This window comes from Delphinapterus leucas, unplaced genomic scaffold, assembly GCF_059928025.1.
Source record: "Delphinapterus leucas isolate spDelLeu-1000000601 "Yukka" unplaced genomic scaffold, BTC_Dleu_Yukka2 spDelLeu_asBTCV2_sq25, whole genome shotgun sequence".
Classification (NCBI taxonomy): domain Eukaryota; kingdom Metazoa; phylum Chordata; class Mammalia; order Artiodactyla; family Monodontidae; genus Delphinapterus; species Delphinapterus leucas.
In genome coordinates, this window is record NW_028322234.1 from 19,208,227 (window position 1) to 19,222,194 (window position 13,968).

At 51.9% G+C, this 13,968-nt stretch overlaps 1 protein-coding gene and 1 long non-coding RNA gene across 5 annotated transcripts in view; one reads left to right on the forward strand and one right to left on the reverse strand.

Moving 5' to 3' along the window:
• SPMAP2 (sperm microtubule associated protein 2) overlaps positions 1-13,968 on the forward strand; it is a 14,300-nt gene continuing 332 nt past the window's right edge. Inside the window, exons 1-7 of one of the 2 annotated variants that reach the window (XM_089905861.1) lie at positions 1-469; positions 1,347-1,463; positions 1,587-1,658; positions 2,159-2,220; positions 2,843-2,912; positions 4,183-4,300; positions 6,726-6,885. In XM_089905861.1, the coding sequence (XP_089761987.1) occupies positions 162-469; positions 1,347-1,463; positions 1,587-1,658; positions 2,159-2,220; positions 2,843-2,912; positions 4,183-4,300; positions 6,726-6,885 (907 nt within the window). In that variant the 5' untranslated portion in view covers positions 1-161. The remainder of the gene's footprint in view (positions 470-1,346; positions 1,464-1,586; positions 1,659-2,158; positions 2,221-2,842; positions 2,913-4,182; positions 4,301-6,725; positions 6,886-13,968) is intronic. The other variant, XM_089905860.1, reaches the window with a different exon arrangement.
• LOC149744100 (uncharacterized) overlaps positions 12,225-13,968 on the reverse strand; it is an 11,919-nt gene continuing 10,175 nt past the window's right edge. For all 3 annotated transcript variants that reach the window (XR_016391548.1, XR_016391547.1, XR_016391549.1), the window contains one exon: positions 12,225-13,863. This is a non-coding gene — a long non-coding RNA (uncharacterized LOC149744100). The remainder of the gene's footprint in view (positions 13,864-13,968) is intronic.

A 13,968-nucleotide genomic window follows, 5' to 3' on the forward strand; every position in this document is an offset into this window, starting at 1 on the left:
TGGGCTGAGGTTGGAGGGGTGGGCGGCCCCACGAGGGGTGCCCGCCGCCTCAGATGCGTGGGCATGGAATGTAGGCTGAGAATGTGGGCGGGCCGTGCTCCTGTTGCCCGGTGACCACAGACAACAAGAGCAAAGCTGCAGGGCTGGGAAGGGCCCAGCACATGGGGGACCACCAGCAAAGCTCGCTCTACAGCCACTGCATGTCGGAGGCCGAGGACCAGCCAGAAAGGGGGCAGGATGACGGCACCCTGGGCCTCCAGGGCCCCACGTATGAGAACCGAGGGTCCAGGGACCCCAAATACCGGGGTCTGGACGATGGGCACCTGGGATTGGAAGACCAAGAGGAGGAAACTCCCCCTGAGGAGGTGACTGGGGAAGAATTTGTGGACGCCCAGAACCCGGAGGAGGCCCTCGCGGAGCTGGAGAGGGTTCTGGAGAAAGACGCGGAGGAGGGCGTGCCTGAGATGAGGTGGGCAGGAGAAGCGGGCTCCCAGGCTGGGGTGGGCGGGGGTGGCCCTGGGCGTGGCTGCACTGGCCTGGGTGCTCACTCTAGGGGTGAAGTTGTCAGCACCTCGCTGCTCTGAGGAGGAAGGCGGCAAACAACCCCTGTCCAGGTGGCAGGGGAGTCGTCGTGGAAAACCCTACGCAAACGCCAACTTTGGAGGTGGCAGAGTTGAGAGGTCGTGAGCCCTCCATCCAACAGAAAGAAAAAGAAATGGGGGAGAGTCTCCCAACCCCCAAAGCTGAAACCATTGCAAGTACCATACATTGCCAGAAACGCTTTCGGTGGCCAGGAGGACACCTGGAAAAACCGCGGGTGCTCCCTCTAGGGAGGGACCCCGTGCCCTAGTGTGTGCATGGGCTCCCCGGCTGGAACCCCTCGCCTCCTGGTCCTGGGTAAGCACGCGTCCCTTCAGGCACTGCAGAGGGGCCTTTGCCCTCCCGGCACAGTGACGGAGCTCGTGTGATGAGCGTACAGGGTGCTGTGTGATGTGGCCGGTGGGGCAGGGGACGTGTGCCGCGTAGAGGGCGGCGCTGCGCATAGGCGGGGCTCGGGGAGGGGTCCAAGCCGGGACAGGAGACTGGATGTCTTGGTGCTCTGGGGGCTTCCTGGGGGCACTGTCCATGGCTCAGCATCCCCTCTGTGGCCCTGCAGGCGGGAGCAGGTCTTTGTTCCGTTTCACAAAGGAGGGAACCGAGGGCACTGGCTGGTGGCAAAGCTAGGATTTCAGATCAGGTCTTCGTGGTGCCAGGGCTCTCCTCCAGAGGGCGGGGCGAGAGCACAAGGATGGTTCTACCCCGCCGGGGGAGCAAGGGCTCTGGCCTCAGCGTCCACCTTCCCTCAGCCGGCTGTCCATCTCCCAGAGGACCCCTGGCACCTCCGTGGGCTGGGAGAGGAGGAAGAAGAGGCGGCTGTTTGAGTTGGCGAAACCCAAGACCAACTGGCAAGTCTTGAAAGACAGGTGAGGTGTTGGGCGGCCTGGATGGAGGGGTCTGAGAGGGGCACGGTGCCCTTGGCAGCCTCTGGGTACCGGCCGAACCAGCGGGGCCCAGCGCAGAGGCGGGCGGGGCCCTGTCTCTCGCAGGATGGGGTGCTGCTGCAGGGGCTACGCCTGGATCTCCCCCCGCATGAGGAACCTGCAGTTTTGTGTCTACTGGTGAGTCCCGCCCCCCCCGCTGCCCACATCGTCGGGAAGGGGGGCCTTCACCGGAACCACCCTTCCTCTCCTGGGACAGGGCTGGGGGAAGGACTCTGCACTGGGGGCCCCGCCCCAGGATTCCCAGCTCTACCTGGAGCTCTGGACCCAGCCCCCGGCTTGAGATGGGTCTGCTCCTAGACGCCGGGCCGCTTCTCAGTTGCGCCTCTTTTTTTTTCCAGCTCCCTCCTTCTCTGAGCACCAGCCTTGCTCAGAATAACCTACACTCTCCGTGCCTCTAAGACTTTTCTCCCGCGTCCGTGTGTCCCCCTCTGACCTGCCTCTGCTGCCCATCTACTTACTCTCTCCTTTCTTCCCACCTGGAAGCTCTCCCTCCCTCACCCTCCAGCTGCCCCTCTCCCCACTGTGTTATGGGGTGCCCTGAGTTCTGCTGCTGAGTGGGGCGCAGACCGCTGGGACCCTGGCTTCCCTCACGCTGAGCCCCACTGGGTGTGTTCCAGGCCATCTGTGTACTGGACAGAGAGGTTTCTTGAGGATACCACCCTCACCATCACGGTGCCCAGTAGGTTGACCTGCCTAACCCTAACTCTAACCCTAACTCCTTCTCCGCAGGGGGGGGGGCGGGCATCAGGGGGAGGGGCGTTGGCCAGGCGCCTGCGGCCGGGTCACCCCCATCTCACCGTGACCTGCACCTGGCTCTGTTTGGGGAGACCGAGGGGCCTCCCAGCCCAACCCTCCCAGGGGTCCCTGCGGGACTGCCCCTCCCCCATCTCCCAGGAGCGCCTCCACCCCCAGTCTTCCAGGGGTCTCCTCTCTGGAGTCTGTCCCCAAGCTGGAGGCTGGTCCTGGCGGGGGAGGGGTGGGGGGCAAGCTCTCCAGGGGAAATCACAGTTTGCATCTCAGTCAAAGTGGGGTCAGTACTAGAAAACTCATTTCTGGAGAGCCGCTCAGGGCGAGTTCTCTCTTGGGTTTAGAATCCCCTGCAGTGAGCACGGAGGCCCCTGGAGCCCAGGCCCGTCCTGCAGAGGAGCCTGAGCCCCCGTTCCCCCCCACCCCTGTGTGCCCCGCGGTCCCCTGGTGAGGGTGTCTGCTGTGAGCTGTCCCTTGTGTGAAGCTGGATTCAGGAGGAGGGAAGCTCTCGGGGAGGGGCAGGTTTCCAGGGAGCTGTTTCCCCTTTTGTGCAGAGGTGTCCCGCCGGGTGGCGGAGCTGGCCCGACCTAAGAGGTTCTACTCAGAGTATTACAACAACAACAGGTAGGGGGCGCCCGGGCAGGGACCCCTTTTCCTCGGGGCTTGCAGGGGAGGGTCCAGGTCCTGGGACCAGGAGACCCATTCACGCCGGCCAGGCAGTGAGCCTTGGAAGCTCAGCTACCCAGACAGGACGCAGGAGGCTCTCAGGGCTGCAGGGCAGGTGCTGGTGTCGCTCTGGGCAGCTGGCGGTTGTGAGACTGATGGTTTTAGGCGCCTGCCTCCTGGCACGATTCTGTCTCAGTTCTTGCGCCTTCCACGCTTGCTGATGTGGGATCTGGTGTTATTAGACACAGACTGGTTTCCTATCTCACGCACGTGTGGAAAGGAAAACATGCCCGAGAGCCCCACTCACCCGTGTTGACAGGCTCCAGCCACCGTGTCTGTGGCCGTCATTGGGACCACAACTTCTCACCTTAATGCTGGTTGGAGCGTAATCTGGAGGCACTTCTGTGTGACCTGTAATCTGGGGTGACCTCTGTGATCTGTAAGCTGCAGGGTGACCTCTGTGATCTGTAATCTGGAATGACCTCTGTGTGATCTGTAATCTGGGGTGACCTCTGTGATCTGTAATCTGGAATGACCTCTGTGTGATCTGTAATCTGGAATGACCTCTGTGTGACCTGTAATCTGGGGTGACCTCTGTGTGACCTGTAATCTGGGGTGACCTCTGTGCAGCCTGTAATCTGGGGGTGACCTCTGTGATCTGTAATCTGGGAGGTGACCTCTGTGCGATCTGTAATCTGGGGTGAACTCTGTGTGATCTGTAATCTGGAATGACCTCTGTGCGACCTGTAATCTGGGGTGACCTCTGTGTAAACCGCCTCATGGAGCACAGCCAGTCATGGATGGCCCCGGGCCTTCTGGTCGGGCTGACAGCATTTATCCACTGCATTCCAGCCTCAGAGATGTGAAAATAAGAGTCTGCCTCGGATCAGTGAAATATGACTGTTTCCGGAGCCGAGACCCGATTTTAGGAGGTGGGGTGGTGGCAGGGCTGACTTTCATCCTTCGATCCACCTCCTGACCCCAGCCTGATGGTGGGAGTAGGGGAGACGGCTGGGAGGGGACTACCAGGGAGAGGGTCGCTCCATCCTTGAGAATAGGGAGCTCTGTTAGGGATTCTTTTAGGAGCCCCTCTTGGAGGTATTTTGAAAACCCTGCACTGCACCAGGCTCTCCCTGAGCCCCAGAGTCAGAGAGGAATCGTATACACACAAGCACACAGACATGGCCCCGGGCGGTGGGTTAGGGTCTCAGGCCTGCCTCTCCCTTAGGACCACCCCCATCTGGCCCATTCCCCGGTCTACCTTGGAGCACCGAGCGTCCAGCCGCCTGCGGGAACTGGCCACCCCGAAGGTCCGGAGTAACATCTGGAGTATACACATGTCTGAGGTGGGTGCCCTTCTCTCCCTGGAGCTCCCCAGCTACCCCCGGGGGCTCAGCGGCTCCGGAAGGACAAGAGGCAACAGACGTGTGACTGCTTCCCTGAACCATCAGGAGTCACCGGGCTTTGTTCAAGAAAAGGCGTTACTTTCCTGCCCCGGGGCCTTGAAGGCAGTGCAGGGACCGCCCTCCGCTGCCTGTCAGCTCTTAGGGGAGCCGGAGCAGGGCGGCCGGACAACGGCGGTTCAGAGGTGACAGCGGAGTTCAGTCCATTCTCAATCTGGTCCTTTGCGCTCCTCCAGTTGAGGCTCCCCCCCCCCCGCCCTGGCTCAGGCCGGCGGCCCGCAGCTACCCTCGGGCACCTGCGCGCTGCCCCGCCCTGGGCCAGCAGCACGGAGTCCCGCTCCCCTGGGAGGGGCCGCCGTGGGGGCGTCTCGCACCCACCGAAGGACACGTGCTTGTTTCTGGGTTTTGGTTCCCGCACACACGGCTGCCGTGAGAATCTGGGTCTCTGTGGGATACGTTGCCGTATCTCCAGGGTCAACACCCTTAAGCGGGGTCCTGGCCAGGAGGCCTGTCCAACTTTATCAGAGACTGACCACCTGCTCCCACAGTGGCCGCCCCGTCTGGCACCGTGTGTCCATTTGCTGGTTTGTCCGTTTATTCCTTTACGGCCGGCCGCCCTGTCAGGTGTGCGGCGGGACGGCCTTGTGGTTTAATGTACGTTGGATCCGTGTCTTTTCATGTGGTTGACAGAACCCCAACTTGAACGCTTTTACAACTAAATGTAGACAACACACTGCTTCTCCCAGAAACTCTTCATATGGATTTCTAACAGGCGAGGGTAGTTTAAAACCCCTAACAACAAAGATCCCACTGAAAGAATTTAACAATAATACCTTAGTGTCCAAATACCCAGTCCATGTTCTGTTTCCCCAGTTGTCTCAAAAAAAGGCTTCAGGGCTTCCCTGGTGGCGCAGTGGTTGGGAGTCCGCCTGCCGATGCAGGGGACACGGGTTCGTGGCCCGGTCCGGGAAGATCCCACATGCCGCGGAGCGGCTGGGCCCGTGAGCCATGGCCGCTGAGCCTGCGCGTCCGGAGCCTGTGCTCCGCAACAGGAGAGGCCACAACAGTGAGAGGCCCGCGTACCAAAAAAAAAAAAAGGCTTCAGCAGTCAGTTTGGTTGGATCGGTATCCGGAGGAGGGTCTGGCCCCACCTCTTACCTGGAGACATACCTGCTGTTTTCCCGGACCGTGCCTTGCCTTTGCCAGTTTAGCCTTCGAGTCCTTCTGTGCTCCAACACCCTCTGCGGCTCCCCAGTGCCCTGTGAAAGCCAGCAGGATGGGGCCTTCTCCATCCCTACTACCCCGTGTGCTCCCTGTTGGACTAAATGCAGGTCCCTCAACAAGCCCCTGGGCCTTGGCATGTGCAGCTGGGCATGTTCCTGCCCAGCCTGGTGGGGGCCCCATCCGACACCCCTTCTTGCTCCTTCCCAGCCCCTTTCACGTGCGCTCTGGATGGGCTGTCATCCTTCCCTTAAACGTGAGTCCCCCGAGGACATGTGTCCGTGTCTGCTGTGGCCTTACTGCAGAGCTGGCCTTGCCCCGAGCAGGGCACGAAGCAGTCGTCGATATTCTTCGAATGCATGGATAAGTGACTGTTTCCCTGCCTGTCACCCCTGCAGACGGGGGGCCCCTTGAGGGCAGGACCGCAGGCTGACTCAACTGCCTCATCTGGTGACCTGAGCTGTGAGGGCCGTCCGGGTGGGCAGAGAAGGAGGGGAGGAAAGGAGAGGGGACGGAAGGGGTGGTTGAGAGGGGCATGAAATTGTAAGCGCCAGGATGTCTTAGACAAGAGTAGTGTCTGTGATTTCTCAGCAGGACACTTTCAGGAGGAGAGGGACTCATCTTTCAGTCTCCCTAGAGAACATTACAGCCAATCCTCTGCCTCTGGGCAGTCTCCTACCCAAAGTGCACCCAGCAGAGAGCTTTTGTAAAACATTAATTGTTACACACACACCAAGTGCTTGTACAATTCACCCTCCTACCAGCCACGTATTGGGATCTCTCTCCTCCCACCTTCCTGCCAGGGCTTGATGACGCCAGACTTTTTCACTTTTGCCAAATTTGTTGGCATGGAGTGATAGTTTGCTGTTTTAATTTACATTTCCCTGGTGCACAGAGAGGATTATTGATCCTTTGGGTTTACTTTCCTGCACGATTAACTCAGTTTCCTATTGATTTTTCGTGTTGTTGATTTAGAGAAGCTCTTTATTTATGATGGCTACTACTAATCCTTTGCTGAACATACTGCAAACTAACTTCTTTCCAGTCAGTCTTTTGTCTTTCAGTGTTGCCTTCAGGGTCTTTCTGAACCAGGGGCCATGAGGAATCATGGGCTGCTTTACTCTTTCCCCTCTAATTCTGTTTCTAGGTGTCCCAAGTGTCCAGGGCAGCCCGGATGGCCACCCCCAGTCCGAGGATCATCCAGCTGGCAAAGCCCAGGGCTCCAGCCGCCCTGCTGGAAGAGTGGGACCCCATGCCAAAACCCAAGCCACACGTGTCAGACTATAACCGTCTCCTTCACCTGGCCAGTAAGCAGGTCCCCAGGGATTCTGCATCTTATGAAGCGTCCTTCCCCACTGGACGCGGGCGGGGGCAGCCAGTCAACTTGGACCTGCTTCTGCCAGATTTGTGCTTCCCTAGCTCCACCTGCGCTGCAGACCAGCTGTCTGGATCCCTGTGGGCAGTTCATCTGTGGCCTGCGTGGGCTCCCTGGGGGCTGGCAGAGGGAATCGCTCCCCCTGGGTGGGGGGCGGTTTGTGGGTCTCCCAGCACAGCAAGCGGGTGCAGAAGGGAAACTTGGGGTGCAGGGCCAGGGCCAAAAGAACCAAGCTGGGGCACAAGGGCTCTTTACATGGTGTTGGCCTGACTCTCTTCCTGTCCTTTATTTTATTTATTTTTTTATACAGCAGGTTCTTATTAGTCATCCATTTTATACACATCAGTGTATACATGTCAATCCCAATCGTCCAATTCAGCACACACACACACACACACACCCTGTGGCTTTCCCCTTTGGTGTCCGTACGTTTGTTCTCTACATCTGTGTCTCAACTCCTGCCCTGCAAAACGGTTCATCTGTACCATTTTTCTAGGTTCCACATACATGCGTTAATATACGATATTTGTTTTTCTCTTTCTGACCTACTTCACTCTGTATGACAGTCTCTACATCCATCCACGTCTCAACAAATGACCCAATTTCATTCCTTTTTATGGCTGAGTAATATTCCATTGTATATATGTACCACAACTTCTTTATCCATTCATCTGTCAATGGGCATTTAGGTTGCTTCCATGACCTGGCTATTGTAAATAGTGCTGCAGTGAACATTGGGGTGCATGCGTCTTTTTTTGTGTGTGTGTGGTACGCGGGCCTCTCACTGTTGTGGCCTCTCCCGTTGTGGAGCACAGGCTCCAGACACACAGGCTCAGCGGCCATGGCTCACGGGCCCAGCTGCTCCGTGGCATGTGGGATCTTCCCAGACCAGGGCTCGAACCCGTGTCCCCTGCATTGGCAGGCAGATTCTCAACCACTGCGCCACCAGGGAAGTGCCCTGTTGGTATCATCTTTAATTTCTTTCAGCAGTGTCTTATAGTTTTCTGCATACAGGTTTTTTTGTCTCCCTAGGTAGGTTTATTCCTAGGTATTTTATTCTTTTTGTTGCAATGGTAAATGGGAGTGTTTCCTTAATTCCTCTTTCAGAGTTTTCATCATTAGTGTATAGGATTTCTGCACAAGAGATTTCTGTGCATTCATTTTGTATCCTGCTACTTTACCAAATTCATTGATTAGCTCTAGTAGTTTTCTGGTGGCATCTTTAGGATCCTCTATGTATAGTATCATGTCATCTGCAAACAGTGACAGCTTTACTTTTTCTTTTCCAATTTGTATTCCTTTTATTTCTTTTTCTTCTCTGTTTGCCGTGGCTAGGACTTCCAATACTATGTTGAATAATAGTGGTGAGAGTGGACATCCTTGTCTTGTTCCTGATCTTAGAGGAAATGCTTTCAGTTTCTCACCATTGAGAATGATGTTTGCTGTGGGTTTGTCTTATATCGCCTTTATTATGTTGAGATAGGTTCCCTCTGTGCCCACTTTCTGGAGAATTTTTATCATAAATGGGTGTTGAATTTTGTCAACAGCTTTTTCTGCATCTATTGAGATGATCATATGGTTTTTATTCTTCAATATGTTAATATGGTGTATCACATTGATTAATTTGCGTATATTGAAGAATCCTTGCATCCCTGGGATAAATCCCACCTGATGATGGTGTATGATCCTTTTAAAGTGTTGTCGGATTCTCTTTGCTAGTATTTTCTTGAGGATTTTTGCATCTATATTCATCAGTGATATTGGCCTGTAATTTTCTTTTTTTGTAGTATCTTTGTCTGGTTTTGGTATCAGGGTGATGGTGGCTTCATAGAATGAGTTTGGGAGTGTTCCTTCCTCTGCAATTTTTTGGAAGGGTTTGAGAAGGATGGGTGTTAGCTCTTCTCTAAATGTTTGATAGAATTCACCTGTGAAGCCACCTGGTCCTGGACTTTTGTTTGTTGGCAGATTTTTAATCACAATTTCAATTTCATTCCTTGTGATTGGTCAGTTCATATTTTCTATTTCTTCCTGGTTCAGTCTTGGAAGGTTATAGCTTTCTAAGAATTTGTCCATTTCCTCCAGGTTGTCCATTTTATCGGCATAGAGTTGCTTGTAGTAGTCTCTTAGGATGCTTTGTATTTCTGGGGTGTCCGTTGTAACTTCTCCTTTTTCATTTCTAATTCTATTGATTTGAGTCTTCTCCCTCTTTTTCTTGTTGAGTCTGGCTGATGGTTTATCAATTTTGTTTATCTTCTCAAAGAACCACGTTTTAGTTTTATTGATCTTTGCTATTGTTTTCTTTGTTTCTATTTCATTTATTTCTGCTCTGATCTTTATGATTTCTTACCTTTTGCTAACTTTGGGTTTTGTTTGTTCTTCTTTCTCTAGTTCCTTTAGGTGTAAGGTTAGATTGTTTATTTGAGATTTTTCTTGTTTCTTGAGGTAGGCTTGTATAGCTATAAACTTCTCTCTTAGAACTGCTTTTGCTGCATCCCATAGGTTTTGGATCATCGTGTTTTCATTGTCATTTGTCTCTAGGTAGTTTTTGATTTCCTCTTTGATTTCTTCAGTGATCTCTTGGTTATTTAGTAACGTATTGTTTAGCTTCCATGTGTTTGTGTCTTTTACGTTTTTTTCCCTGTAATTGATTTCTAATCTCATAGCGTTGTGGTCAGAAAAGATGCTTGATATGATTTCAATTTTCTTAAATGTACTGAGGCTTGATTTGTGACCCAAGATGTGATCTATCCTGGAGAATGTTCCGTGCGCACTTGAGAAGAAAGTGTAATCTGCTCTTTTTGGATGGAAGGTCCTATAAATATCAATTAAATCTATCTGATCTATTGTGTCATTTAAAGCTTCTGTTTCCTTATTTATTTTCATTTTGGATGATCTGTCCATTGGTGTAAGTGAGGTGTCAAAGTCCCCCACTATTAGTGTGTTACTGTCGATTTCCTCTTTTAGAGCTGTTAGCAGTTGCCTTATGTGTTGAGGTGCTCCTATGTTGGGTGCATATATATTTATAATTGTTATATCTTCTTCTTGGATTGATCCCTTGATCATTATGTAGTGTCCCTCCTTGTCTCTTGTAACATTCTTTATTTTAAAGTCTATTTTATCTGATATGAGTATTGCTACTTCAGCTTTCTTTTGATTTCCATTTGCATGGAATATCTTTTTCCATCCCCTCACTTTCACTCTGTATGTGTCCCTAGGTCTGAAGTGGGTCTCTTGTAGACAGCATATATATGGGTCTTGTTTTTGTATCCATTCAGCAAGCCTGTGTCTTTTGGTTGGAGCATTTAATCCATTCACGTTTAAGGTAATTATCGATATGTATGTTCCTATGACCATTTTCTTAATGGTTTTGGGTTTGTTTTTGTAGGTCCTTTTCTTCTCTTGTGTTTCCCACTTAGAGAAGTTCCTTTAGCATTTGTTGTAGAGCTGGTGTGGTGGTGCTGAATTCTCTTAGCTTTTGCTTGTCTGTAAAGCTTTTGATTTCTCCATCGAATCTGAATGAGATCCTTGCCAGGTAGAGTAATCTTGGTTGTAGGTTCTTCCCTTTCATCACTTTAAGTATATCATGCCACTCCCTTCTGGCTTGTAGAGTTTCTGCTGAGAAATGAGCTGTTAACCTTATGGGGATTCCCTTGTATGTTATTTGTCATTTTTCCCTTGCTGCTTTCAATAATTTTTCTTTGTCTTTAATTTTTGCCAGTTTGATTACTATGGGTCTTGGCGTGTTTCTCCTTGGATTTTTCCTGTATGGGACTTGCTGTGCTTCCTGGACTTGGGTGGCTATTTCCTTTCCCATGTTAGGGAAGTTTTCAACTATAATCTCTTCAAATATTTTCTCTGGTCCTTTCTCTCTCTCTTCTCCTTCTGGGACCCCTATAATGCGAATGTTGTTGCGTTTAATGTTGCCCCAGAGGTCTCTTAGGCTGTCTTCGTTTCTTTTCATTCTTTCTTCTTTATTCTGTTCCACAGCAGTGAATTCCACCATTCTGTCTTCCAGGTCACTTATCCGTTCTTCTGCCTCAGTTATTCTGCTATTGATTCCTTCTAGTGTAGTTTTCATTTCAGTTATTGTATTGTTCACCTCTGTTTGTTTGTTCTTTAATTCTTCTAGGTGTTTGTTAAACATTTCTGCGTCTTCTCAGTCTTTGCCTCCATTCTTTTTCCGAGGTCCTGGATCATCTTCGCTATCATTATTCTGAATTCTTTTTCTGGAAGGTTGCCTATCTCCACTTCATTTAGTTGTTTTCCTGTGGTTTTATCTTGTTCCTTCATCTGGTACATAACCCTCTGCCTTTTCATCTTGTCTGTCTTTCTGTGAATGTGGTTTTTGTTCCACAGGCTGCAGGATTGTAGTTCTTCTTGCTTCTGCTGTCTGCCCTCTGGTCCGGCCCGCAGTCCCCAGGACTGTTGCGGCTTTGGCTGCTGGGGGCCCTCCAGAGCCAGCAGCCTCAGTGAGGCCGCCCTCCCCTCGGGCTCCGGGGCAGTTCAGTGACGGTGGAGGGAAGAGACCCCGAGCCAGGAGTTCCAGCTCTGTGGAAATGCGGGCTGCATTCTGGGCCTCTTCCTGTCCTTTAAAACAAAGGACATACCTGGTTCCCCCACAACAAAAGTAAAATGCACTAATTGTAGAGAGTTTGAAAAATGCAGAAGAGCATGAAGAAAGGAATCTCGCCACCCAAAGGTAGTCAGAGGCTTAGGAAAATTCACTGTGTATCCCCGGCTCCTGGCACGTGGTCACCAGAGAGCTTGACTGGCTGTTTTGGTATAATCTGCTGTGTCCTATTTTCTCCGTTTCCTGTTTCCTTTTTTTTTTTGTGGGGGAGGTGGTTATTGATTTGCAGCAGCTCTTTATATAAGATGATCACTAACCCTATGTCGAGCACGTTGCAAAATAACTTCTTCCCAGTCTTTTTTCTTTCGAGCTTGCTTGTGGGATCTTTTGTTGGTTTGTTTGTTCATTCATTCGTCTGTTCCCTTAATATTTGTTAAAGTATTTGTTGAATTTGTTATGACTGGTTAAATGAACAGAAACACAAATACACACGCACTTCTCTCTCAAACCATCTTGTCTCACACACATATGCATGAACACACACGTCTGGAATATAATAAGCACATGTACATTTGTACCTACACACGCGTGTATATTCATCCAGGCTTCAGGAGCACATATCAATGCACATCCGTGTGTGTATGGATAAAACTGGTGTAGGGCTGTGTTTTTCAAACCGCAGACTTCCACCCACTGATGGTTGTGACCAGCATTTAAGAAGTGAAGTGAGGATACGTGCAGTGCAGGGGCCACGTGGGGTGGGCACTGGTCCATGCTGTTTTGCATTTGTGGGTACGGTGTGGCCGTGGACCAGTCACACTCTCAGGCTGTGACCAGAAGATTTTCGGAGCCCAGATGTTACAACAAAGGGAACGCCCCTGAGTCTCCCTGAGGACTCCCAGAAAGGTGGGCTCTGGGCAGGTCCTCCCGAGGTCCCCCAGCCCCTCCCTTTTGGGGGCCCCATCACATGTCACCTGCCCAGGAGTTGTAGTCCAGCCTGAGGCTGGTGGAAGGGCCCCCCTTCTTTTCACCGAGGGCCTCTCCCCCGAGCTGTGGGTTGTCTGCTGACTAGGGGAAGGGCCCTTTTGCGATTGCAGGGTGTTGGAGCAAAGAGGAGTTTGGAAAGGCAGCCCTCAAAACCGAGGGGCTCAAAGTTAAGGCAGTGGTCACCGCTGGCCACCAGCGGTCACCTCTCTCCTGGTCCCCATGCAGGCCATGCCCCGTGGCTCCCGCCGTGGAGGAAGGGGTGGCGGAGAGGTGGCGAAGGGGGGCTGAGCAGGAGAAGGGCCGGGGGTCCCGGCAGGTGAACGGAGGGGGCTGGCTGAGCCACAGGTCTGCTCTGAGAGCTGTCTGTCCACGACTAAAGTGGAATGAAAGCCAATCCATCCATTGATTTAAGTCAATTAACAGATTTTATTAAAATTAAACAACGATAAAAGTCCAGCCCATATCGGGTACTGGTCCCATGTGGCTGGTGGGACCCTGTGGAGAGGGCCCAGCTGGGGCTGCAGGTACAGGGGCAGCAGGGGCTGCCTGAGCCCCTTCCTCACCCCCAGCCCCCAGGGTACCTTTTTCTGCTCCCTCTGAGTCCCCCATCTGGGACCCATGGCCATTTGAAATATTTTTTCTTTACAGTTCACCCTTTCACAGTGCACAATTCAATATTTTCCAGTACGTTCACAGAGCTGTGCACCCACCACCACAATCAATTTTATTTTATATTATTTATGTCATTTAAAAAATCGTATATATATATTTTAATTTATTTTTTATTCAAGTATAGCTGATTTACAGTGTTGTTAATTTCTGCTGTACACCAAATGACTCAGTTATACCCATACATACATTCTTTTTCATATTCTCTTCCATGATGGTGTATCACAGGATATTGAATATAGTTCCCTGTGCTCTACGGTAGGACCTTGTTGTTTGTCCATCCTATACATAACAGTTTGCATCTGCTAATCCCAAACTTCCAATGCATCCCTCCCCCTCTCCACCTCCCCCTTGGCAACGACAAGTCTGTTCTCTATGTCCCACACAGTCGATTTTAGAACACTCCATCCCCCCAAAAGTGAAGCACCGTCCCCATGAGCAGTCACCCCCATCCCCTCCCCAAGCCCCTGACAACCAGGAACCCACTCTCTGTCTGTGGACTGGCCTGTTCTGGACGTTTCCCATCAATGGAATCACACACCGTCTGTCCTTCTGCGTCTGGTTTCTCCCACTGCATCGTGTCCTCAGGGTCCATCCATGTGGTAGCGAGTGTCAGGGCTTCACCCCTTTTCATGGCTGAGTGATGCTCCCATGTGTGGAGGGACATGTTTGTTTATCCATCATCTGTTGACAGACAGGCCATTAAACTTGGGAGCTCTGACCCAGAAGGCTGATCTCTGCGGGGCCAGGCGGGGGTGGTGGCTGCATGCCCCAGGCTCCGGCTTCTGA